This window comes from Paroedura picta, unplaced genomic scaffold (genome assembly GCF_049243985.1).
Source record: "Paroedura picta isolate Pp20150507F unplaced genomic scaffold, Ppicta_v3.0 Ppicta_v3_sca21, whole genome shotgun sequence".
NCBI classification, from domain to species: domain Eukaryota; kingdom Metazoa; phylum Chordata; class Lepidosauria; order Squamata; family Gekkonidae; genus Paroedura; species Paroedura picta.
Window position 1 is genome coordinate 1,729,279 of NW_027518618.1, and position 26,464 is coordinate 1,755,742.

A 26,464-nucleotide genomic window follows, 5' to 3' on the forward strand; every position below is an offset into this window, starting at 1 on the left:
GTTCTCATAGGGAAGGTGCTCCCACCCCCACATCTTAGCTGCTCTGCTCTTTCCCCCCAGTTTTGCCCTTTGGCAGATGCAGGCCAGAATTGTACCTGTTATTCCCAACGAGGCCGCACCAGAGATCTAGACAGGAATATCACAACATTGGCTGTTTTATTCTCAATCCTTTTTCAGGAAGGGCAAAATATATGCATGTCCTGTGGTAGGAGGATCCATATATTTGGAGCACAAGTACATTTGAAACAAGCCCTCCCTTCCTTTTTGCATTTTCTACCATTCACTGTTGCATTTCAAAGACCTGTCGAATCCCGTGCTCAGGAGCAAACGGGCACCAGAACCATGGAAGACCCCAGCCGTTGCTAACCATTTGCCTCTGAGAGACCTTCTTGACGCCCTTGGCAGTGGTTTGAGGGGCATCCTAAGGTTGCCAGTCTCCTGGCCAGACCTGGAGATCTCCCAGAACGGCAACTACCTCCAGACGATAGAGATCAGTTCCCCCTGGAAACGGCGGCTGTTGTGGAAGGGGACTCCAAGGCGCTAGACCTGGCTGAGGCTCCTCTCTTCTCCAACCCATGGCCTCCCCAGGCTCCAGCCTCACATCTCCAGGGATTTCCCAACCCAGAGCTGGCAGTCAGAGAGGGCAGGCTGCATGGGGCCTTCACAATGACTACGATCAGTACATGTGAGCCAACACACCTTCACCATCTCTCCCTCTGCAGGGGAACTGGAGGTTCCTTTGACCCGCAGCTTCCCCTCATCTTTACTTACATCCCTTTAGGGAAGCCGAAGATGGGCCGCCAAACTAGGGATGCCCCTGGAATTACAGGTCATCTCCACACTGAATAGATCAGCTCCCCTGAAGAAAAGGGCAGCTTTGGAGGGAGACTCCTCAGCATTTGACTCGACTGGCGTACAGTAAACTACTCCCTGCCCCAAATCCTGCCCACTCCTGGCTCCACCCCCAAAGTCTCCAGGGATTTCCCAACCTGGAGCTGGCAGCCTGTCAAACAACGCATCCCCATCCTGCTGGAGATGCCCCCAAGGGTGGTCAGAAAGCCCTCCGTGATCTCCCATCTCTGACACCGACAAGCTGGTCTGTGCCTGTAGCTTGGTAGAAGCCCAGCCCCTTTGGTGTCCTTCTCGAAGAGGTCGTCTCCCCTCCTCATCTTCCTCCGCAGCTCCCCGATCCCAGAGAAGCTGCCCCCCACCAGAAAAGGTCCATCCTGGCAGCTGAGGGTGACCCCTGCGGTTCTCAGGCGCAGTTGCCCTGGAAAGAGAGGCCTTCGCGCATGTCCACCTTGTCCGAGGCCTTCCGCCTCCCAGGCAAAGCGAACCAGCCCAGGCGGCAGCGGAAGAAGTCCCGGACGCTGCGGAAGACGGAGCTGCGGAAGATGATGAAGAGCCAGGGGTCCAAGATAGGGTTGAGGGCGCTGAGGCGGAAGGCCAACATGTCCTGCGTCTCTCGGCCGTCAGGGGAAATGCCACCGATGTAGGCGCGGATCTGTGTGGAAGAAGCAGGAAACAAAAGATGAGTGCTGAAGAGACTTTTCCAACCAGCTGCCCAGCTGGCCTGCTCCTTTCTCAACCTGCCTGCAGCTACGATTTGCTCCCAGGGCCCTGCTCTTGGGGAGCCTGGGATCCGTCTGAGGCAGGACCTTCTCCGTGGAGGCCCAAAAACAGCCGCACTCTTTTCCTCAGGGAGATTTGCCTACAGCTGTCTTCTGCCAGGAACTGAACACATTTTGGTTTTGTCTGGAGGGATCCCACCTTCCTGTCCAACGTTGTTTTTGTGTTTTTGGATGTGATGTGATTCAGGTGCATATTTACTAATATACAGCTCTAAGCCAGGTACAAGAACACATAACCTCAGAACAATTATCACAAAATATTATAAACCAATAGGTTCTTATGAAAATAGGGAATTTAAGCGGGGATAGTTTCAAAGAAAAATTAAATCACCAAAGTTCATAAAGAGTTTCCGGAACTACTATGATTGACAAAATCTAGCGATGTTTTTGTCTGTGCATTTGGTGTGTGTTTATTTGGTTTTAATGGGTTTAACGACGCGTGTCTCTAATGCACATTCTTAAGCCGTGAGCCACCTTTTTGCAGTGCCCAAATTTCTGGGCTGCCAGATCACTACTGTAGATTTTTCTGATCCCTGAAGCCGGCTCCGCTCTGCTAAATCCTGTTAAGCCGCAGGATTTGACTCGCCACGTAAAGCATGGCAGGCGGCTGACAGAATACGGACAGGCTTGGCAGTTGCACAGGCCTGTCATTTAAGTGCGGCAAAACGCCAAGTCCCGAATGTGATTGTGTTGCGGCCGCCAAACTATTTTCCATGTCAGAGGAATGTGAGTGTCGTGATTTCTGGGGAGATGTGACGGACCTTTCTGCGCTCTCTGCAGCTGCGATGGAGTGGATTGAAAACTTAGTATTTAGGGGGGCTGCCCAGTTGGTCTGCATTGGTATTCTATATTATTAAGATGCTTCCAGCCTGTAATAATAATGAAGAGTCCCATCAAGGCCTTGGAGAGCTGCTTAGGCCAGTGGCCCATCAGGAAGCTTTGAACGGCACAGTGACTGAATCTGGGGAAGGAATGACGGGCCGTTCTTTGGGATTCAGGGGGGTGGCCATGTTGGTCTGAAGCAGCAGAACAGAGTAGAAAGTCAGAATCACCCAGAGCTGGACGAGACCCCAAAGGGCCATCCAGTCGAGCCCCCCCACCCCACCTTCTTGGGGACTTAAAAATCACACATTCCTGACAGGTACTCATCCAGTCTCCTAAAAACTTCCAGCGAAGGAGACTCCACCATCTATGAGGCTGCGTATCCCACCCATGAAGAGCCCTCGCCCTCAGAAAATGCCTCCTCAGATGTAAATGGAACCCCCTTTCCTTTAATTTGAACCCACGGCTCCTAGTCCTTGCCTCTAAAGCTGCAGCCAACAAGTTGGCCCCCTCTTTGACACGTCTGCCTTTTACGCCATTAAACACAGCTCTTCTGTCGTGTCCCCCCCTTCTCCTGGGGGTTTCCAGGGCAGCCCGCTGTCGCCTGCCTCTGCAGAGCCTTCCTTGGTGGCCGTCCGTCTACATACTGGACGCGCTTAGCTTCGTAGATGGTGCCCCCTTCATGCTATAAACTTTGTCATCCCCTGTTGAAACATTGACCTGGGCAGCCAGATCTGAGAAGCTCAGCAGGACCAGCCTTGGTGACTCTTTGGATGGGAGGCCACCGAGGAAGTCCCGGGTCACTATGCAGAGGCAGGCTTCCCTGTCCCGTCCTGGATGGCCCAGACTGGCCTGATCGAGTCAGATGGGAGACCAGGCAGGAAGCCCAGGATTGCTACGCAGAGGCCTTGCAGAAGTTGGGCACGCGAGGGGGGTGGGGGGATGGGCTTTCCCAATGCCACCTTGTGCAACGGTTGTGAGAGGGATGTGTGACTGAAACAGAAGACACTTCTCTCTCTAGCGAGCTGACTTTGCACTCCGACTTCCTCATCTGCTTGCCGCTCTTTGCTGGGGCCGGTGTGCCACGCCCCGTGCCCTCTCCAGCTGGCACATCCCTCCCAGTTTCCCAAACCTCCCCTGCTGACCCAGTGTGGGGAGGGGGCTTCGCAACTCAGGAAAGCAGACTTTAATTGGTCTGATTCTGCTGTCTTTGGCGCCTGCCCCTTCATGGTCTGGAAGACCCAGGTTCAAATCCCTACTCCGCCATGGAAGCTGGCTTGGTGACCTTGATTCATCACCCACCCTCAGCCTAGCCTACTTCACAGGACCGTTGTGATCATACAACAGAGCAATGAAGACCAGGCTGGGTCTCCGCTGGAGAGAAAGGCGGTGCCTAAATAATATCAACATTTAAAAGAACTGGCAAGGGCAGATTTGAACTGGGGGTGCAGCGAGTGAAGGGAAAAGACCAACAGCCTTGCCTTGCGATGAAGAGGTGGGTTAAATGTCTAGGGATCTTCCTCCCTTGCCTCAACAACATCCTTCTCCAAAGATAGCATTGATATGGGGCTGAGGCTCAAGGGAAGAGCCTCTGCTTGGTATGCAGAAGGTCCCCGGTTCGATCCCCAGCATCTCCAGTTAGAAGGACCAGGCAGGAGGAGGATGTGAAAGACCTCTGCCTGAGACCCTGGAGACCCGTGAAGTGGGGCTGTAGTTCAGTGGAAGAGCCTCTGCTTGGCCTGCAGAAGTCCCCAGTTCAATCCCCGGCATCGCCGGCTGAAAGGACCAGGCAGGAGGGGATGGGAGAGACCTTTCTCTGCCTGGAGATCTGCTGCCAGTCTGAGCAGACAGTACTGAACTAAGGTTGCCAATTTCCTGGCGGTGGATGGAGAGCTCCTAGAACGGCACTGCAGGGATCAGTTCCCCTGGACGAAATGGGAGGTGAGTGCAGTGCCCTGGCACTATTGTAGCCTGCTGGGATTCCTCCCCAAAACCTGCCTTTTTCAGCCACTGCACCGAAAAGCTCCAGGAATTTTCCAGTTCGCCCCTTGCAAACCTAACGCTGGGGGTCTGATTCAGCGTAAGGTAAGTTCAGAGAGAGATGCGAATAGTATTTTTAAGCTAACCAGGAATTCCTCTGTGTGCTTTTTGCTAAAAAAAAAAAAAAAATCCAGCAATAAAGTAACCTTTAATCAGTGGAGACTTTTGGGGATAATCACGCAGCAGGATCCAGGTGAGGCTATCGATTCCAGGGGTAGTCAAACTGCGGCCTTCCAGATGTCCATGGACTACAATTCCCATGAGCCCCTGCCAGCAAACTGTGGCCTTCCAGATGTCCATGGACTAGAATTCCCATGAGCCCCTGCCAGCAAACTGTGGCCTTCCAGATGTCCATGGACTACAACTCCCATGAGCCCCTGCCAGCAAACTGTGGCCTTCCAGATGTCCATGGACTACAATTCCCATGAGCCCCTACCAGCAAACTGTGGCCTTCCAGATGTCCATGGACTACAATTCCCATGAGCCCCTGCCAGCAAACTGTGGCCTTCCAGAAGTCCATGGACTACAATTCCCATGAGCCCCCGCCAGCAAACGCTGGCAGGGGCTCATGGGAATTGTAGTCCATGGACTTCTGGAGGGCCGCAGCTTGACTACCCCTGCCTTAGATTTTGGAAGGTGGAACCAGAGAAGGAGGGGGGGGGGCTTCAGTGGAACATAACATCATGGAGTCCACCCCCCAAAAACCGCCATTTTCTCCAGGGGAGCTAACCTCTGTTGGCTGGAGATCCGCTGTCACCCCAAGAGATCTGTAGCCGCCACCCAGAGGGGCCTGTTTTCTTCTTTGCCACCCACATGCTGGCAGCCCTATTTACAGGGTTGCAAGACTTTCCATTCCCATGATCCTCCTGGCTTGCGGGGAGTTGGGCTGAGGTGACCTCAATGTGGTTGCCACCCGTTTCCCCTTCCTACACCGAGCATGAAAAGAAGAAGAGTTGGTTCTTAGACCCCGCTTTTCACTGCCCGAATGAGTCTCAAAGCAGCTTCCCTTCCTCTCCCCACAACAGACACCCTGGGAGGTAGGTGGGGCTGAGAGAGCTCTGACAGACCTGCTTAGTGAGAGCAGCATTACCAGGGTTATGATGAGCCCAAGGTCGCCCAGCCGGCTGCATGTGGAGGAGCAGGGAATCCAACCCAGATTGACAGATTAGAAGTCCGCAGAAGGGCCAAAAGCTTCTCCCTAGAATGAAACCTGCTGGTCTTAAAGGTTCCGCCAGGTTTTGTACATAATGTGCATAATATGCTGAATTCAAACCCCAAAGAGGGAGGCTGTGCACCGTGGACATTAGCCCACAAACCTTGCAACCTTCCGTGGGCAAAGTCATACCAGAAACACACATGGGGATTTATAACTCAAAGGCTAATCAGGTTGCACAGCCATTACCCACAACATAATAGCGTCACGGCACAAATGTTGAGGCCAGCGACTCCAGCAGCCCCGGGAAGCGGCCCTTGGTGTGGCAGCAGGAAGGGAGGCCCAGAAAGTGATACGAGGCGAGAGATGCAGCCTGACTGGATTACATCTTTGTGTTGGGTGGGTGTCCAGGGAGAAATGTGGGCCTTCGTCAAGGGGAAAGGAACCATCGAGGCCAGGGCTGCGGCCGGGGTCACGTTCTTTCTTCTCCTCTCTTATTCCAGCAGATCTATTGACAATGTCAGCCTGATCCGTCCCCAAAATTAGTTCTGCACCTAGATTAAGCAGCGCATTAACTGGAAATATTCACAGCTCGTAAAGCCATAGAGGCAGTTTGGCAAGGGAACAGAAAACCAAGGGGAAGATGGAGATACTCTCGTACTGCTGGAGGATGGGAGAGGTAGAAGAAAAAAACCTGGGAGATTTACAAACAACAACACAGAAGGAACGTCCTCGGCTACAATTTAGGAAACGTGAAGCTTTTGAATTGGAGCAATTTTGCAAGCTGCTGCCAGGAAGGGAAAGGAAGGAAAAAAAAACAGAACAAACCAAGTTCAGTACACCCAGTAATATACAATCATTTTTGGATCCCTTTTATATTATTATCTTGGTTTTTGAAATAAAAATATTATCACAGACAATGGCAGCTAGATCCAGGGCTGCTAAGTTGCCCCTGGCTAGAGAGTCGTCAGCTCTGGACCGAGAAATTCCTGGAGAAAAGGCCGGGAAATTGGCAGCCCTGCAGCCGGAGACGGGGTGGGGTTGAGGGATCCAGGATGGGAAATTCCTGGAGATGGGGAGCTTAGCAGGAAGAGACGCCCTGTGGTGCCTACTCCGAAGCACCCATTTTCTCCAGGGGAGCTGATCCCTGTCATCTGGAAATCAGGTGTAATTATGGGGGATCTCCAGGCCCCACCTGGAGGTTGGTAACCCTGGACAAAGGAAACGTGAGTTTCCTACACCTGTATAGCACACCTTCATGGGTTCAAATGCTACTTTCGCTGACAAGGGCGCTTTTAAAAATAACAGATCTGCACAGCCACGTTCAGTCAGGGGTAGTCAAACTGCGGCCCTCCAGATGTCCATGGACTACAATTCCCATGAGCCCCTGCCAGCATTCGCTGGCAGGGGCTCATGGGAATTGTAGTCCATGGGCGTCTGGAGGGCCGCAGTTTGACTACCCCTGGTCTAGAACATAAACCCTCATTTTTGCAGCCAAATAGGACTGGGATGAGGACAAATGGGATGCCTACACAAAATGTTTAAACCCGTTACAAACATGCCATGATTCCTGATCCAGAGATTATGGAAATTATAACTCTGCGGAAAAAAATTCTCCAGATCTCCACAAAATCCCAGAGACCAGGCATCAATGGAGGAAGCCATAATAGGGAAAACGAGTTTCCGATCAGTTTAATCCAGACGGATGGAGCACAGCAGACGCGTGAAAGAAATCATATGTTCAGGCTGCACAGACAGAGAGTTGGGCCTGAGCCCTAAACAGATGTGCCTAAAAGGACTGTCAGCCAATAATTTCTTTAAAAAACTGCCAACACATCTGTCTTTTCAAATGTGCTGCTTCTTAATCAGATATATAATTTATGCTTAACAGTAGATTCTGAGGATGAGAACGATCTCATGATTATGTGAGTCATAAATGTAGGTCATAATAGTATACGGGAAGAGTGGCAGAAAATGTAGACAAAAGGATTAAAATTTACTAGAAGTCACTATGTTAATGAAAATTATTACAAGTGTTGTTATTGTTGGTATGTGACACCATCTGAATGATTTAAAACGTAGAAAGGGAATTCTGATGGATGTTGGAAATGTGGATAAGAAAGAGGCACATATGGGTGGACATGCAAAAAAGCGAAGAAGTTTTGGCAGAAGATCCATATTGAGTTCTTAAATATTTTAAAAGTTACTATGTTATTGAAACCAGAATCTTATGTTCTGGGTTTTCTGGACAGTGATAAGGATTTTAAAAATGGAAAAATATTTAGGTATTTGACTACAACTGCAAGGATTTCTTGGACAAAAAAATAGTAATCTATAGAGATGCCTACCATTTTTGAATAGCAAATTAGAAATAGTCCAGATGGAAATATTGGCAATTGACAAAGCTGACGCCTATTTATATGTATCCCTTTCAGATTAGGAGGTTCATCCCAACTCTTAACCACTAATTACCTCGCTGGCAGTTAAACCTATTCCGCGACATCCGGCCCCACATGACATTCCCTCTCTTTTGGACATCCTTTTAAATATTTGCAAACAGAGATTCCCCTCCGGGTTCTGTTTTTCTTGAGGTGAATCATTCCCAGCTGTCTTCATCCTGAGAAATACTCCTGCATCCTTTTCGTTGTATCAACATTTCTGCTGAACATCTGCCACAGGATTCAAGTTATCTTAGACAATTACTGGTCTATATTTGTTGATCAGTAAGATAACGGGCCTGTTTACTGAGCTGCCAAGTGACTGGATATGCATCAGATAGAGTGGGGCTCGTGAAGGGAAAGAGACCTCTTGCCTAGAGATGATCCCAACAGCGGCCATCTTGGGAGAGGTTTATTACCTCTCTTTGGGAAAGCAGAAGAATACCTGTCCTAAGTTAGTGGTCCCCCTGTCACAGCTGAGGCCGGGATGGAAGAGGCATTCTACCGATCTTTGTGAAAGCAGAGGAATGTCTCTCCCTAAGATGGTGCTCATAATAGGATCTGTCTTGGAAGAGGCATTCCTGTCTGTCTATGTGAAATCAGAAGCAAATATTTAGTTATTCAGTTTCCTAGCAAAATAGCCCATTGTACTTGAAAGCCTTCTTTCCTTGCACCTCAGGCAGGCCTGCTGAGGGGCCATGGCGGGCCTTCTCAGGGCAGGGGGGGAGTGCTGGTGGGGACTCGTCTCCTCCCTCTGCCCTGTCACGGGCAGACTCACCAAGGTCTGGAGAGGCTGCAGCGGGCCTTTTTGGGCCCCGGGGGGAAGACAGGTGGGAGTCGCAGCCTTCCTCGAACCCCCACGTGCCAGTAAGGCCTGGGTTCACCTCCCTTCCCTTCTATGCCCTGGTCTTGGCTGCAGGCCCTCTGCTGTCTCAGGCTGCAGTCCCAGGCCAGGAGTGCTCCTCACCCAGTTTGTTGGACGAGGAATGCAAGCGGGGCTGGCCCAATCAGGACGCGCACAGTCCTGATTGGCTTGTCATGTTCCAGGGACCAGAAGCAGAGGCCGGACCGGCTCCACCCAGGAGGGCTCTGCACAAATATTTATACAGCTAAGTGTTAAAGATATACCGCTCCTCCCCCCATGGTGGGGCTTAGAGTGGTTTGGAGCAACATTAAAGCAGGGATAATAAATATGGTATAAAATTCAGGGTAGAAAAAGCAAACAATTCACAACTGATAGCATTGGATCTAGTGTTAAGCCCCCCAAAATACACTTAACTGGAGAATGCCTGATGGAAAAGCTCAGGCTATGCATGACCTGGCAAGGTTCTACAGCTGGTTTTCTGTACCGTGCTTTTCACTAGGAGTCTCCAGGACAGAGCTACAGTTGAAAAAGCCCTAACCTTCATGGATGCCAAATGTGCATCCCAATGACCCAGCACCACCATCAGGCCACATGATAATGCCCTCAGCTGCCAAGAGGGGCTGTAAAGAGAGAGGGGTCCCTCAGATATGAGGGTCCCAGGCCATTGAGGGCAGGGGTAGTCAACCTGTGGTCCTCCAGATGATCATGGACTGCAATTCCCATGAACCCCTGCCAACGTTTGCTGGCAGGGGCTCATGGGAACTGTAGTCCATGAGCATCTGGAGGACCACAGGTTGACTACCCCTGATTTAGGGCTTTAAAAATCAAAAACAGCACCTTGGGTTTGACCCAGAAACCAAAAGGCAGCCAATACAGCTGCATCAAGACAGAGGCCAAAGTGTGATTTTCTGGATGTCTGTAGACTACAACTACCAGGGTAATTGTAGTCCATGGACATCTGAAGAGCCACAGTTTGGCCACCATTGGTATAAGTGGAGACCAAGAGGTTCCAGTCGGAACCAAAAGTAGTAGTCTATTCTGCATTGCTCTGGCCAGGTCTGACTGGGAGAGATGGGGGCCAACTAACATGCCTGGCCTAGCTAGACAAAAGCCTGCCCTGCAGCAGGTGGACACCTGCTTGCCCAAGGTCAGAGGAGCATCCGGTGGATCCCCAGACGCTTCACAGACTCCACTAACGAGAGCTGGACCCCAAGCCTCACAGGCTGGCCTTCCCCAGCCATGTGCCTTTAGGCTTGGATGGATGAATACCCTTGGCCAGTGGCCCTAAAGAAATGACACAAACCCACGACACTCACACATCTTCCAAAAGATTTTCAGAGCAGCAGGCCTTTAAACATGAATTCTAGTTCGGTGCCTGCCGCACACATCATTGATTTTACTCCAGTGTATTTATGACACAGCTACAAATTTTTTTAAAGCACTTGTCCACATCAGGATGGAATGTCACTTGTGATGTGTGTGTGTATGTATGTGTGTGTGTGGGGGGGGTCCATTTTTTAAAAAGAATTTACAGTTACTGCAGAATAGTATTCAAGTTTTGCACATGCATTTTAGTTTTATTTTGTTGAATGAAAAGGAACAGAAAGTGGGACAAAGGAGAGCTTTTTCTGTCTTTTATTTAAAATATTTTTTAAATGGGGGAGGGGAGGGACAGCTGCACAGTTAACACTATTTTTCTGCCCTTCCTTGCAAATGCACATGATTTTCTCTTTGTGATTCTCTCATTGGATCCTGCACACTGGTTGTGATCTTGGCAGTTTTTTAGAGCCTGCCCTCTGGCCTCCAAATGGATCAGTCTCAAACGGTTCTTAAATTTGGAAGTTCTCAGAAGGTCCCTGCAGCTCAGCTGCCATTTTAATGCTAGGATCCCAGAGACCCCCCAAAAGGTCCCCCGAAAAAACTTTGGGCACTAAACATTAAAGGGAAGAAAAATTCAAACCTTTAGTCTTCCCATCCTCCCTCCCTCTCTCTCCCCATCTCCATCCCAGCTCAATTTCATTCCATGCTGATGACCCCTCTCCCCATTTTGTTCATATGCAGCACTGATTTTTTGTTTTGCTTTTGGCACTGAGGACACTCCGAACTCCCTTTCAAGTCAATAGCAGCAGGGAACTGAAGCCTGCACAGCTTCCCCCCCAGTCACTTTTCAGCGATACATTGCTCTGCGATAGTCTCATCTTGATGGACTCATGCCGCTTGTCAATTCAAGAAAAATGTAAGGTGGAAATGGAGCTTGTACACCAATGAGGGAGGAGGGATATTGGGAGGTGCAGAGTGGGTGGAGCGAAATTGACGTGGGCAGAGAGAGGTCTTTGGGAGTCGGTGGCACGTCCTGTTACGATTGGCTGCCTGGAGAAATTCTGGGAGATTTTGGGGGTGGATCTTGGGAAAGGCAGGTCTTGGAAGGGGATGCCAACAAAGCATAATGCTCGAGTGTCCATTCTTGTCCCTTTTCCCATGGGATGTGATCTCAGTTGGAGATCAACTGCGATTCCTGGCAATCACCAGGAAGTTGTCAATCCTCTCCAAGTTCCCACTTAGGCAGCGGCTGCCCCCCTCCCCCTCCCTGCAGGGCAGCCGATTCCTCCGGCTTTGACCTAGCAGACCAATGAAGTGATTGCCCTGGTATGGGGAACAGGATGCCCCAATGCCCGCCTCCTCCGGCTTCCCTTATCGTGGGCCTCTTGTGCAAGCCTCCACACCCTTGGCTTCCCTCCACCCTTGGCTTCCACTGGTTCAATATTGCCTTTCAATTATCTGCCCTCCCGCCCCGCCCCGACCGTTGCTGTGGCAATGCCAAACAAGCACAATGTTCGGCCTGATACCCCAAGTTTGAACTCTTTACTGTTCCCTCTGCATGGGTGCCGCAGCTTTAAGCGAGGGACCGCGGAGCTGGGCTGTGCCCGGGCATCCCTTACTCACCTGGGAACCTTCCTTGTGAATTCCCAAGCCGCTGCACGGCAGCTGTTCCTTCCCACCCCCGTCCAGAGAGAAAAGGGACATGGGGGGAATCCTGAATTCAAATACGGATTCTTCCAGGGTTGGGTTACATCCTAACTTTGGTATGATAGTAGCTTTTAAAAACACGATTCCGCTGACATGTAAGGTTTTAAGGAGGCGGGAGGGAGGGCAGGATGAGGCAGGCGGATTTGGCATGTTTGAACCTCCACACCTTCCCTCTGCTGGTTGCCTGTTGGTTAATCTCCCTTAGCTAGTGCTAAATAGGTTGTGGAATCTACTTTTGGCAATTCCCGAAGTCGTGCTTTAAAACGATGTAGAGAGCCGTTTACTGTGCAGACGCTGGATGTTGGTGACGTCATATGGAAGGGCCGGAATATAGCGACTTCTTTTGGCAAACATTACACTACATTTAACGGGTGCGGAAATGCCCCTGGGATTGCCCAAGCACTGCCTCTGCTGACTGGAGTTTGTTTCTCCCGTCATGATCACTAGGAGTAGGCAGAGAGCTTTTTTGAGTAGGCAGAGAGCTTACAGTGCAGAATTTTGCACCCAAGCTGCCAGAGCTTTGAAACCTTGTGACAGTCAGTTTCACTGGATTTCCTCCCAGGCCCCCTCTTTGCAAAGAACAGTTGTGATTCCCAGTTACAGGTGGGAAACTGAGGAATTCCGCAGTCTTGTGCGTTGAGAGCACAAACCAGGAGCAGAGAATTCTGAATTAAGCATCTCTCGATCCTGTGTTGTGTTTCTCTCCTCTCTCTCACACACACACATGCCAGTCCTCTTAGCACTTGTATATTTTGGTGCCGTGTCCCAGGGGCACCCACCCTTTCCCTGCAACAACTGGACAACTTGATCCAAAGGTGATTCATTCTTTCCCCTCGTGGCTTTTGTTAAGTGGATAGCAGGCTTTTGTGCTGCTTCAATCCATGTGTGTCTTCAGTGTAACAGACCGAAAAAAAAGTGAGAGGGGAAACATACCGAGAGAAAAGTGGGGGGAGGGAAATGCCACAGATGTAGGTTAAGAACTGGGATCCCATCTTGTTCACTCTGTGGAGTGGGCATGAAGGAACCTGGCACATGGATGCTGCCATTGGAGAAACATCCAAGGTGCCACTTTCGTTCTTAACGAAATACTATTTTGTTCTTTTAAAACAGGGAAGTTAAGGCATGGACACCCTCCCCACAATTCTGGCTGGCTGCATCTAGGAGCTAGATGGAAAGAAGACTGCCGGGGAGTGTGCTGGTTAACTGTGCACGTCTGCCCGATGACCTTCTGAACTTAGGTCAGGAAAAAGAGTTAGGGTCTCCAGAATTACAATGCATCTCCAGACTAGAGATATCTGTTCCCCTGGAGGAAAGGGCTGTTTGGGAGAGTGGACTGTAAGGCCCTGCCCTTCCCAAAATGTGCCCTGTGAGGGAGGGGAGACTGAGAGAGCCCTGATAGTTCTGAAGAAGAAGAAGAATCATAGAATCATAGAGTTGGAAGGGGCCATACAGGTCATCTAGTCCAACCCCCTGCTCAACGCAGGATCAGCCCAAAGCATCCTAAAGCAGAGTTGGTTCTTATATTCCACTTTTCTCTACCCAAAGGAGTCTCAAAGCGGCCTCCAATCGCCTTCCCTTTCCCCACAACAGACACCCTGGGAGGGAGGGGAGGCTGAGCCCCGATATTACAGAAGAAGAAGAAGAGTTGGTTCTTATATGCTGCTTTTCTCTACCCGAAGGAGGCTCAAAGTGGATTCCATTTGCCTTCCTCTCCCCAGAAGAGACACCCTGTGTAGTGGGTGAGGCTGAGAGAGCCCTGATATCACTGCTCGGTCAGAACAGAACCCAAGGTCTCCCAGCTGGCTGCATGAGGGGGAGTGCAGAATCGAATCCGGCTTGCCAGATTAGATGTCTGCACTCCTAAGCACTACACCAAACTGGCTCTCCAGCGTGTTGGACTAGAGGAGCCATTGGCCTGATTGAACATGGCTTCTATTATGTTTCTAGTCTGGGGCAGTGATGCTCTGTCTTCTTGCTGCTTGGGGGGCCACAGGGGGAGGGCTTCTGGAGTCTTGGCCCCCCTCGCAGACCTCCTGATGGCCCTTGGGTTTGGGCCATTGTGGGACAGAGTGTTGGCCTGGATGGATGATCAAACATGGCTTCTTTTACATTCTTAAATCTGGGGCAGGGATGCTTGGTCTTCTTGGTTCTTGGGAGGCAAACATGGGAGGCCTTCTGTAGTTCTGGTCCTCCTGGTGGACCTCCTAATGGCTCCTGTGTTTTGGACCAGTGTAGGACACTAGTGTTGGACTGGAAGGGCTATTGGCCTGATTCAACAAGGCATCTTTTATGTCCCTAACCCTAGCTTGCTTTACCCCCCCCTCCCCGCCACCCCCAATCTCTGAGAAATTTACCTGCTTGTGTTGCTAGCATCCTGCTACCTGGGCATGGCCCTTCCACAAACACTTGTCATCATGAAGGTCCCTGCAGGTCCCCAGGCACAGAGCCCAATCCTGCTCTGGCTATGGAAATGGGATCAATTCCCTTGAGGGGTGGGTTGGCTGAGTGGGGATGGTGAGAATCAGGGGGGTTCTGCCTGCAGGTTGGCAGGCTGGGAGATCCTTGGAGATTATGGGATGGAGGCTGGGGAGGGTGGGATTTGGGATGGGCAGGGCCATAATGCCATGGAGCCCACCCTTCAAAGCAGGCATTTTCACCAGGCGAACTGATCTCTCTAGACCGGAGACTACATGTCATTCCAGGAGAACTCCAGGCTCCACCTGGAGGCTGAGCAAATGAAAGGAAAGTTGGTTCGGAGGTCCAAAGTAGAAGAAGAGAACCAGCTGTAGCAGCGTTCCTGAACTGTTGTTGTTGTTAGGTGCGAAGTCGTGTCCGACCCATCGCGACCCCATGGACAATGATCCTCCAGGCCTTCCTGTCCTCTACCATTCCCCGGAGTCCATTTAAGTTTGCACCGACTGCTTCAGTGACTCCATCCAGCCGCCTCATTCTCTTTCGTCCCCTTCTTCTTTTGCCCTCGATCGCTCCCAGCATTAGGCTCTTCTCCAGGGAGTCCCTCCTTCTCATGAGGTGGCCAAAGTATTTCAGTTTCCTCTTCAGGATCTGGCCTTCTAAGGAGCAGGCAGGGCTGATCTCCTCTAGGACTGACCGGTTTGTTCGCCTTGCAGTCCAAGGGACTCGCAAGAGTCTTCTCCAGCACCAGAGTTCAAAAGCCTCAATTCTTTGACGCTCGGCCTTCCTTATGGTCCAAATTTCACAGCCATATATTGCAACTGGGAAGAACATAGCCTTGACTAGATGCACTGTTTTTGACAGGGTGATGTCTCTGCTTTTTAGGATGCTGCCTAGATTTGCCATAGCTTTCCTCCCCAGGAACAAGCGTCTTTTAATTTCTTTGCTGCAGTCCCCATCTGCAGAGAGTTCCTGAATAATAAACTATTTTAACAAAGTCTCTTCTTGCTCTTCCTTTATATCTTGGTTCCAGTTGACACCACGAAAACAAAAGTAGGCTGAAGCCAGAACAGAATCTAGACATCCGTGTTCAAGGACTGGCCTTTCCTCTGTGGCTTCTCCTCTCTTGTTGTTGGCTGTTCTCTTCAAGATAAATCTTCACAGATAAATGTTTTCAAAACTACTGAGGGCCATTCCGCACCAGGATCTACGTAGCAAATTGGTTGCGGAACGAAAAAACACCATTTTAAATAGTGGAATTCGTCGTTATGTCCTTTGTAGTGGAATCCAGTTGCGTTTCTATCGTTTCCCACAGGTTTCCGGTCTCGGCAAAAATCGCTAGCCAGGAAGCGATATTATTGCCGAGCTTTGTCCCGCCCCTGGCCGTCAATCAAACGAGCAGCCAATGGGTGGCCGTTATCATGCTCCCGAAAAACCCCTTTTTCCTTTAAGGCAGGTTAAAAAAAACACAAACACACATTGCAACGAATCTGCGTTGATTGCCACGCTCCCCCCGAGTGAAAAAAAAAATACCCCCCCCCCGGCACGGGCGCGATTTTCGGCCGAAAATAGAGTGAAAAATAAAGGGAAAATAAACCAGCAAATGGGGCTGTGTGTTGTTTCGTGCTTGGTGACTTAAAACAGCTCTGCAGCCAGGGAAGCCTCGCTGGGTAAACGAAGACTCGCCGGTGCGTTGATCTCCGCTCGCTCCGAGAAAAAAAATGGCGATCGCTTCGCCGGAAGATCAGAGGAGAGAGCCAGCGGGAGGGACTTTGCAGAAACCGCAACAATGGTAACGCACAGAACTTTCCTGCTAGTGTTGCAGATTGGTTGCAAGAGTGTAGCACTTTCCGGAGGGTGAATCCACTTTTTGGGATTTCCCTGAAAGCGCTACAACGAAGCGCTTTTTGCAGATCGGTTTCAGGAGTGTTGCAGATTGTCAACGACGTTGTGCATAACAGCAAAACAGTAGCGATTTCAATTTGCAACCATTGTGCAATTTTGAACGAGTGCAGAATGGCCCTCAGTCATTCTACGATGCTGGTATTTTTCTCGTATATCTCGGCCACAGGCTCTTGAAAGGGACTAGAGAGCTGCCAAAATTGTTGTTCAGTTCACGGACCCTTCGGCCGCCCTCCAAGGCCCTCAGGTAGGATGCAAAACATTGGTGAAAGTACCTGTTTCGATGTTTGGGAGCAGCTATGGGTCAAAGGTGTAAAATTAAGATGTCAATCCTTGAGGGACTTTCTGAAGACGTTATTGGTTTTGTTGTTGTTGTTCTTTTTGCTATTGGTTCTTTTTTTGTACATGCGGTATAAAAGTTTTAGATTAAAAATACAAGAGGAACTGCAGAATATATCAGGTTTGCATAAGAGATGGCTAGTGTCAAACTTTACAGTATCAGGCCAGGATCTGAGTTCAAATCCCCACAATGGCATGTAGGCTTGCTGGGTGACTTTAGGGCAGTTGCTCTTTTTCTCTCTCCCTCCCCCCTCCCTCCCTCTCCCCCCCCCTCTCAGCCTAACCTACCTCACAAGGTTGTTGTGAGCATGAAAAGGAGGTGAAGAGAATCATATCAGTGGCTTTGGGTTCCCATTGGGGAGAGGGGCAGGATATAAATAAATGAAATAAATAACAGAACAAGGTTTGAGTCCAGGAACACCTTTGAGACCAACCTTTATTCAAGGTGCAAGCATTCATGTGCATGCACACGTCGGCAGATATAGAGTTTGCCTGCACATAAAAGCTTCTACCTGGAGTAAAACGTGGTGGGTCTTCCAGGTGCCCTTCCAGCCCCTTCCAGCTTTGTTCTGCTGCTTCAGACCAACCTGAATAAATAAAATAACTGTGCCTCCTGGGAATGGGGGTCTTGTGAAGCAGCCAAGAGAGGACTGGGAGGAAAATATTTCTCAGGAAGAGAAGTCTCCCTAACAAGTCCCAGTTCCCAAGGCAATAAATCCAGATCCTCAGGGACCCCCGGGGCTAAAGGAGGGTCCCCCCAGCCCGGCCTGAACAGGGGCTGGTAAAGCAGAAAGGAAGCGGCAGAAATTGTCCTGGCAGGATAAAAACTTTGAATATAATATACAAACTAGAAAAGCAAGCCCACTGTATGCGAAATACAGCGGGCGCTAGGATTCCCAGCCTGGGGAAACAAGCAGGGTTCCTGCTCCTTTCCCAGCCTTTGTCGCCCCTGAAGCTCCCCCCCCCCGCCTCCCGCCCAACTTCAGGCTTCAGGCCACGCCGGGTCGGCTGTCCCTTTGCTGGCCCCAAAGATCCCCCCTGCCCGCCTCCCAGCCGAGGCCCACAGGTCAGGCTGGGCCGGCCGGCCGGCTGCCTAACTGTCGTGTCGGTGGCTAGGGGGTGGGCCCAGTCCGCTTGTCAGTCCAGGGCAAGGGGCCAATGGGCACCCTTCCCCATCCCGGACTGGGCCCACCCCAACCCCCCTTACTGCTTTATTTATACCGCTCCCATGGAGCGGTTAAAGATGGAACAAGGGGAAATTACGAGGTTGCAGGGTCTTAAATTCAAACTACGATAATCTCTTAGAGAGAATTGTCATGAAATGATATCTTTTTGCTACATGTCACTACATTAGTGGACATAAATGTATAAAAATATTTAAAATATTTCAAATCCTGGATATATGAATAACACAAAGAGACATTTTGCCATTTATGATGGGCATGTAATAAAGCCCAAAAAAAATGCACCGCGGGATGTGTATATGTTCATTAATTCAGAATATTCCAAAGACAAATGAAACCAGAGAAGTTCTTTTCGGGATAATGGATAGACAACTAGAACAAAAGTCATGGAACTTTGTGTTGCCTACATGACAACAGCAGCAAGATTATGTTCACAAAAGGGAAAGTTTAGCCACAACAGAGGCTTGCTTGATAAAGAGGATGGAACTCACGTAAGATAAACTTCCTTTCTTGAGCCGGGAAAAGATAATATCTAGAATTAATGATAACTGGAAACCACTTTTGGACTTTTTGCATGAAAAGGGGAAAAATGAGCTCATGATAAGTAGTTTTGATGATACACAAGAAAACAAATTAGATTATATAAAACCCTCGTCTGTAATTATCGAATGATACGTTTGTAACTTTATTGTATTTGTGGTAGAGAAAATCAGATGAACATCAGAAGAGCTCTGCTGGATCAAACCAGTAAGGGTTCACAGGGGCCAGCCAGTTCCTCTGGAGGGCCAGCCACAGGGCACAGAGGCTAAGGTCTTCCCCTGAGAAGAGCCTCAGAAGAGCCCTGCTGGGTCATACCAGGGAGGGTTCCTCCAGTCCAGCCTCCCGTCTCACCCAGGGGCCAGCCAGTTCCTCTGGAGGTCCAGCCACGGGGCAGGGCGGCCGAGGCCTTCCTAAGGACATCAGGGGAGCCCTGCTGGGTCAGACCAGGGAGGGCCCGTCCAGTCCAGCCTCCCGTCTCACCCAGGGGCCAGCCAGTTCCCCTGGAGGTCCAGCCACAGGGCAGGGAGGTTGAGGCCTTCTCCTGATGAGAATATAAGAAGAGCCCAGCTGGTCAGACCAGGGAGGGCCCAGTCCAACACCCTGCCTCAGACAGCGGCCAACCAGCTCCTCAAGATCAACAACAATCTTGGTCATCTGGACATCAACTGTAATCCTGGAAGACCTCCAGGTGTCACCTGGAGGTTGGAAACTCTAACACCTCAATCCTTGTTTGAAACTGCCAGGCCTACGGGAAATGAAAGCAGTGCCAACTGGTAGCACGGGCAGGGGATTTTCCTGCCAACTTGGATAACATTTCCCCCTCCAGTTTAACAAACGTTTTCTGTGCAGTGGGAAAAACACATAGTTTTGGCACATGTCCCTGAGGTGTTTGACATGCCTGGTATTTGTAATATTGTGACCTTTGGGTTCCTGCAGCTGATATGCTGCAATGGAAGGGGCTGCTTATGGAGGTGGGGAGCTCCCCTTCACTGGCCGTCTGCAAGCAGCGGCTGGGCAGGTACTTTTCCTGGATGCTGGAAGCTGATCCTGCCCTGAGCAGGGGGTTGGACTAGATGGCCTGGATGTCCCCTTCCCACTCTAGGGTTTTATGAGTCTAGTTCAGCTGTGGAATGGGCTACCTAAGGAGCTCCCCCTCAGTGGGGGTTTTCAATCAGCAGCTGGACAGATCCTTATCCTGGATGCCTGAGGCAGATCCTGCACTGAGCAGGGGGTGGACTAGATGGCCTGCATGGACCCTTCCAGCTCTAGGATTCAATGAGTCTAGTTCAGCGGTGGGATGGGCTGCCTAAGGAGGTGGGGAGCTCCCCCTCATTGGCAGTCTTCAAGCAGTGCCTGGACAGAGACTTCTCCAAGAGCCAGCTTGGTATAGTGGTTAGGAGTGCGGACTTCTAATTTGGCGAGCCAGGTTTGATTCCCTGCTCCCCCACATGCAACCAGCTGGGTGGCCTTGGGCTCACCACAGCACTGATGAAGCTGTTCTGACTGAGCAGTGATATCAGGGCTCTCTCAGCCTCACCCACCTCACAGGGTGTCTGTTGTGGGGAGAGGAAAGGGAAGGTGATTGGAAGCCGCTTTGAGACTCCTTCGGGGAAAGAAAAGCAGCATATAGGAACTCCTCCTCCTCCTCTTCCCCTGGAATCCTTGTGGCTCTCCAAGGTGCTTCTGGACTTGAACCCGGCTCTTCTATTGCAGACCGACGCAGCCACCCTTTGAAACTATCCACCCAAACCTAAGGCCGCGTCTCCAGGCCCGATTTAATGATTTTCGGGGCCCTTGCCAGAGTGGGGCCCTTGCCAGTTGCTGCTTTTAGGTTCTGTGACAGACAGGCTGCCTGCTCAGCCGATGCCCAGCCTGTGGGTCCAGTTCCAGCCTCTTCCCTGGGCGGGGCCTCTCCTTCTGCATCACTGCGCCACTCACTGACTTGAATCACCCTTCCCCAAGGGCAGGGAGACCCCTCTGCTAAGTCCCTTGTGTTTTGGGGTTGAACACTGAACACTTTGCCACTCCCCGCCCAGTTGCACCATCTGCCTCCTGCACTTCAGAAGGGGGGGTTCCTTACTGGCTGCTCCTCTGGCTTCCCCCAATTTCACTTGTGGCCGGGCCAGGCCCTGCCCCTCTGCCTAGAGCCTTCTCTGGAGAAGGGGTCTTCCAGGTTCCAGGAGAGACTCCCCCCCCCCCGCGAGGCAGGCTGGGGCCTAAATGCCCAGGAGCTTCCCGGATCGAGATGATCTCAAACAGATCCTCATGGATTCATGTGATTTTTACATTGAAACAAAATAAAACCATCCTTATTCATGCCTGTAGATCACAAAATCATGGTCCACAGTGTTGTGGCACCTCAATGGGGCCAAAATGTGGTCAAAATCCTCATGATTTCTGCACTAGAACATCCCAAACTCACCATAAGATCACCTATTCTTGTTGGAAAACAGCTCTCTGTGCAATGTATTCTGACTTGTGGGGTGTAAACAGGACTCTCTTGCCATAGAGTTAGTGAGATAGAGAGGACACTGACCACTCTTCCCTTTGATCTCACTGACCTGTCCCTAGAGAGCAATTTCCTGTTTCCACAGTCCCCATCCTCTTTCATCTCTCCATCTCTCCATCTCTCCATGAAGCAACATGATGGCAGGGAGATGCCATCTAACTATGTAGTATTAAGTTCTTTAGTAAATTATATTAGTTAAGTACCACGTTTGTGAACGAGTGTTTGTTTGTTGTTTTCACTCCACAAGCACTCTGCCAGCCGTTGCATTACTTGCCTTATCATGGCACTCTGCTCACTTTAAGGATATTAAGGGCCATTCCGCACAGATTCATTGTAGCAGGAGTGTGGCAAATTGTAATCGCTACTAAATTGCAGTTATACACAACGTCGTACACAATCTGCCACACTCCTGAAACCGATCTGCAAAAAGCGCTTCATTGTAGCGCTTCCAGGGAAATCCCAAAAAGTGGATTCACCCTCTGGAAAGCGCTACACTCTTGCAACAAATCTGCAACACTAGCGGAAAAGTTCTGTGCGTTACCATTGTTGTGGTTTCAGCAAAGTCCCTCCTCCTGACTCTCTCCTCTGATCTTCCAGCGAAGTGATCGCCATTTTTTTTTCTCGGAGCAAGTGGAGAGCAACGAACCGGCAAGCCTTCATTCACCCAGCGAGGCTTCCCCTGCAGTCCCTCCACAGAGCTGTTTTAAGTCACCAAGCACCGCACAGCCCTGTTTGCTGGTTCCCTTTATTTTTGGCCGAAAATCGCGCCCGTGCACAGGGGGTGGGGATTTTTTTTTCACTCGGGGGAGTGTGGCAACGATAAAATGGCAGCTCACATGCCACCTGCTAGCTAGATGGGTCTCTCCGTTGCAACAAATCAATGCAGATTCGTTGCAACGTGTTTTTTTTTAACCTGCCTTAAAGGGAAAGGGGCTTTTCGGGAGCATGATAACAGCCGCCCATTGGCTGCTCGTTTGATTGACGGCCAGGGGCGGGACAAAGCTCGGCAATATCACTTCCTGGCTAGCGATTTCTGCCGAGACCGGAAACCTGTGGGAAACGATAGAAACGCAACTGGATTCCACTACAAAGGCAGGTATGCATAACGACGAATTCCACTATTTAAAATGGCGTTTTTTCGTCCCGCAACCAATTTGCAACATTGATCCTGGTGGGGAATGGGCCTAAGACTTTACCAATCCTTAATATCCAACAATTCTATCAATAGCCACAGTATACACTGCAAAAATCACAGCTCCACACCTTTACGGTGACACCACAGGGCAAAAAGATGGTTCCAAAACATGGATCCTCACGAATGCTTAGGGTTTTTGCATTGGGCCACCCCAAACTCACCTTAAGGTCCCCTATTCTATGAAGAGTAACAGCATACACCACGGAAATCACAGAAGCACCCCTTCATGGCCATGCCACAGAGCAATAGCAAGGTTCCCCAGCACAGATCCTCATGGATCCTCAAGGGTTTTCCACGGGGCCACCCCAAACTCACCAACAGTTTATGTAAGGTCAACCATCTTATGCCTTTAAGACCAACCACCCTACCCACATTAACTTGGCAGCAGGCACTGCTGACCGCACAGGCAAACGTGCTTAGGGTAACACTGCACCCCAGAGCCACGTGGCAGAACAAGCTGGGGCAAAGAAACAGGGAGTCCAGGAGCACCTTTAAGATGAACAAAATTGTATTCAAGGTAGAAGCTTTCATGTGCCTGCATACTTGGTTCGGTACAGGGGGGGGGAGGATTCATTTTGAAATGGGCCATCCAATTGGCCACGAATGAAGCTAAACCCTTCCGTTCTTTGGCTGCTTCGGAGGGAAGCAAAAACAACTTTTAAGGGAAGGCTTTGACACAAACAGGGATCCTGTAAAGAAATGCAGGTAGCCATTCCTTACTGCTGGGACAGAGAGTAGAGCAGGGAAGGAAGAAGAGCCAGCAGCACCTGAAGGAAGGAACTTTCTCATAAGGAGACCTCCAGGCTTCTAGCACAAGGACGGCATCTGGTGGCCAACTTGGGGCTGTTGTTATTACCCCCCAGGACCGCACAAATCATAAATATGTGTGTCTGACCCAAGCAGGCTTTGGGATTGGGTCCAGCCTCCAAGGTCTATGGACATTCTAGCTGTGGCTCCCAAAAGCTCCTCCTTGGCCACCAGTTGGGTTCATCTTGAACTTGCTCCTGCTCTCCTGCTCCGGACAGACTAACCCGGCTTGCCCGTCTTGATCTATTTGAAGACAAGGGCAGTGACACAAAGAGCTCCTCCCCGCCCACCGGTTTTGTGCTCCTGGCCTCTGGCTCTTAGCTGATGCTCCAGACAGGCCAGCCCTCCTGACCTAGCTGATGAACTCCCCAGGCAGACCCATCTGAGCTCTCTGAAGACCTGAGCGGAGAGATCACACTCTGCCCCCAATGTTGTGAGGCTCAAGGGCACTCTTGCCTCCTATCCACACCGGGGACGGATTCAGGCATGCGCTGCTTGGCCTCCTGGGCTGCCAGAGACTGCGTGCCAAGCAGCTGTGCCATCTCTCTGCCCTCGCCACCCACCCACTCACTCCAGCTCATGTTTAGGAACAAGGGTTGGGCCCTTCGGAAGCCTGATTCACACGTCTGTGTCTGGAGATTCCCCCCCCCCCCGGCAATAATTTGAGAAACCGGAAACCGGGAGAGCTGCCCCACCCACCCCACTGCTGAGCTCCCAACTGGGAAGGCCGAGGAGAGAAAGGACACGCGTGGAAGGGATCGGCCATTGGAAGGGTTGACCGCTCTGGGTTGGGAAATACCTGGGGATTTTGGACAGGGTGGGGTTTGGAGAGAGGGAGGATTTTGGCAGGTCATAAAACCAGAGTCCCGTCCCCCCAGCAGCCACTTTCTCATGGGGGACTGGCCTTGATTGCCACGGCCGCTCTGCAGGGCCTGCCTGGAGGTTGGCAATCCTCACTGTTGGAGACAAACAAATAAAACTGGCTGGAGAACTTTGGGGGCCACCTGGACAAAATTCATTGATGAAATGGGGGTAGGAGGTTGTTTTGGGAGACAAAGAGCTGTTTTTTTTTTTACACCCCACTTACCATTACCCGAAGGACTCTCAAAGCGGCTTGTAATAATATTGGCATACTGCCGTTTGTGTCAGGTTGTCCTCTTTTGGCCCATGAATGGCTCCTGCCACCCTAACCAAGAGCACAGCCTCCAACCTGTCTGCTTCACACAGCCCTGAAAGGCAGAGGAGCAGGCCAGGCTGGTATTCCCGGGTCAGTTGGCAACCCTGCCTACGTTTCCTCTCTCTCTCTTCCTTTCCTTAGCTATTCATCGATTGCAGGATATTTCTCCCATGCGGGAGGCCGGAGGAGCGATTTGGGACCATCCTCCGGGACAGATTCCTTCTAGTTTACAAAACTCTACAGAGCAGGAGAGGCCAAGGGGGCGGCAGGTGAAGAGAGGGAAGGCAAGGAGGCACAAAGAGAAGCAACCCTTGCTTTATCTGCACTGGCCAGGCAGAATCCCTGTCTTCTGGCCCGCCCACTGAGGGCCAGGTGGGGCAGACCCAATAAAGGCCCTGCTGTGTTCCAGATCCGGGGGGGAGTAGGAGGACAGCCTGCCGGACTTGGACAGGCCTCCCTCAGAGGGTGGTTGCTTTAAGAGAACGGGGGGATGACATTCTAAGCGGCTTTGAGTCCCGGTGGGGAGAGGGAATGGGCTGTAAATAAATGAATGGAAAAGTCTGACACATCCGGAGACCATCACCAACAGCCAGACCACCATGGTGGGGCTGCAGGGTGGCTCAGCCCTCTTAGCGACCTGGAGGCCCCCAAGGAAGCCCAGGGTTGCTCTGCAGAGGCAGGCAAGGTCCAACCCCCTCTGTTTGCCTCTGCCCTTACCTGGAAGGCCCAGGCTACCCTGATCTCACCCGATCTCGAAAGCTAAGCAAGGTCAGCCCTGGTTAGGACTTGGATGGGAGAACACCAGGGAAGTTGAGGGTTGCTATGCAGAGGCAGGCAAGGGCCAGCCCCTCTGTTCCTGACCTGAATGGCCCAGGCTGGCCCAGTCTTGCTAGATCGTGGAAGGTTCATCCCTGCTTCACCCTTGGATGGGAGCCCACCAAGGTTGCTCCAGAGGCAGGGGCTGGCCAACCTCCTCATCCCTCATCCCAATCTGTCCACCACCACCACCTAACCGATCTGCAGAGGACCTGGCCAGGCTGACGGCCGGCCGGGGCAGCGAGCGACTCACCGTGAGCGGCAGGGAGCAGATGACGAAGATGATGGTCATGAGGGCCAGCAGGACCAGGTGGTCCACCTCCTCCTCCCCGCGGCTGAACCAGCTCTTGCGCCGGCGCTGGGCCGCGTTGATGGAGCCCCGCCGGCGGGCCTTCTGCTTGCGGTACATCTGGCAGAGGCTGGCGCTGACCAGGGCGTTGCAGAGGAAGATGGCCACGATGAGGAGGGCCATGACGGTGGCGTAGGAGAGGGAGAAGGCCGTGTCCTGGCACTCGTCCATGTGCACGAAGCACCACGTCCCCGGACAGTACTGCTTGTACTTCCCGAAGCCCGCGAAGGGCAAGGCGCAGAAGGCGGTGCTGAAGGCGTAGACAAAGAGGAGCGAGAGCTTGGTCCAGTGGCGGACGTTGCGCTGTGAGTAGAAGTAGGGGCAGCTGATGGCCAGGCAGCGCTCCACCGCCATGGCGCAGAGGATCATCATGGCCGCCAGGCTGAAGAACATCATGGCGAAGGCAAAGAGGTCGCACAGCCAGCTCCGGCCCTCGGCCATGCCCAGCAGGGTGGCGTTGCGGGAGTAGGCCACGAACACCACGGGGCTGAGGACGCAGGTGCCCAGCAGGTCGGTCAGGGCCAGGCCGGTGACCAGGATGCAGAAGGAGGAGGTCTTGGTCCGCAGCTCCTTCCGGTGGACCCCCAGGATGGCCAGGGCAGCCACGTTGCCCACCACGCCGGCAGCGAACATCAGCGAGCTCAGCACCGGGTCGCCGTCTTCCCGCAGGAGGGTGATGTTGCTGCAGTCGTAGGGGACGGAGGGCGCCCAGGGGGTCGGGGGAGGCGTGGGCATCAGGGCGTGACAGGCCCCAGAATTCTTGGGGAAGGGAGGCTGAGAGCAGGGGGGATGGAGGCCCGAGGTCTGATCGGCGAGGAGGGCCTGGGGGGGCGGAGGGGGCAAAGCCAGCCACGGTCAGGAGGAGCGCTAGACCCGGAATTCTCAGCTGGTGACCAGTCTCCCAGGGTGGGCTACCGGCTGTTGGAGAGGTGGGAGTCTAGCGGCTCGGAGCGGGAGTGGAATGCAGGCCTCTGGGGCCGATCAGGAGGGAGTCGGTTCTCCTGGAGGAGGGGGACAGAGCGTAACGGTGCCCGAGTGCCAGCCAGACCTCTTGGGAAACCGTGCAGTCTGCGCAGCCAGTAGCAGGTTGGCCAACTTCCCCTTGGCTTACCAAGGAGCTGGAGGGCGCTGCCCGTGCAGGGCTGTGCTCGGTCCTCTCCAGGTGCCGGACCCTTTCTCAGGCGGGAAGCGAGCTCCTCGGCTGATGTCCCTGCGTGTCTGCTTGCTCCTCAGCGGCGTGGGTGATTCTCTGAGCTGT

The 26,464-nt window shown here is 51.8% G+C and overlaps 1 protein-coding gene across 1 annotated transcript; it reads right to left on the bottom strand.

The window, feature by feature from the left end:
- Positions 1-26,464, bottom strand: PTGIR (prostaglandin I2 receptor). Its single transcript, XM_077318516.1, has 2 exons — positions 25,111-26,464; positions 1-1,504 (listed from the first exon to the last, which is right to left on the bottom strand). The coding sequence occupies exons 1-2, from the start codon at positions 25,939-25,941 to the stop codon at positions 1,256-1,258; spliced, it is 1,080 nt and encodes a 359-aa protein (XP_077174631.1). The 5' UTR covers positions 25,942-26,464; the 3' UTR covers positions 1-1,255.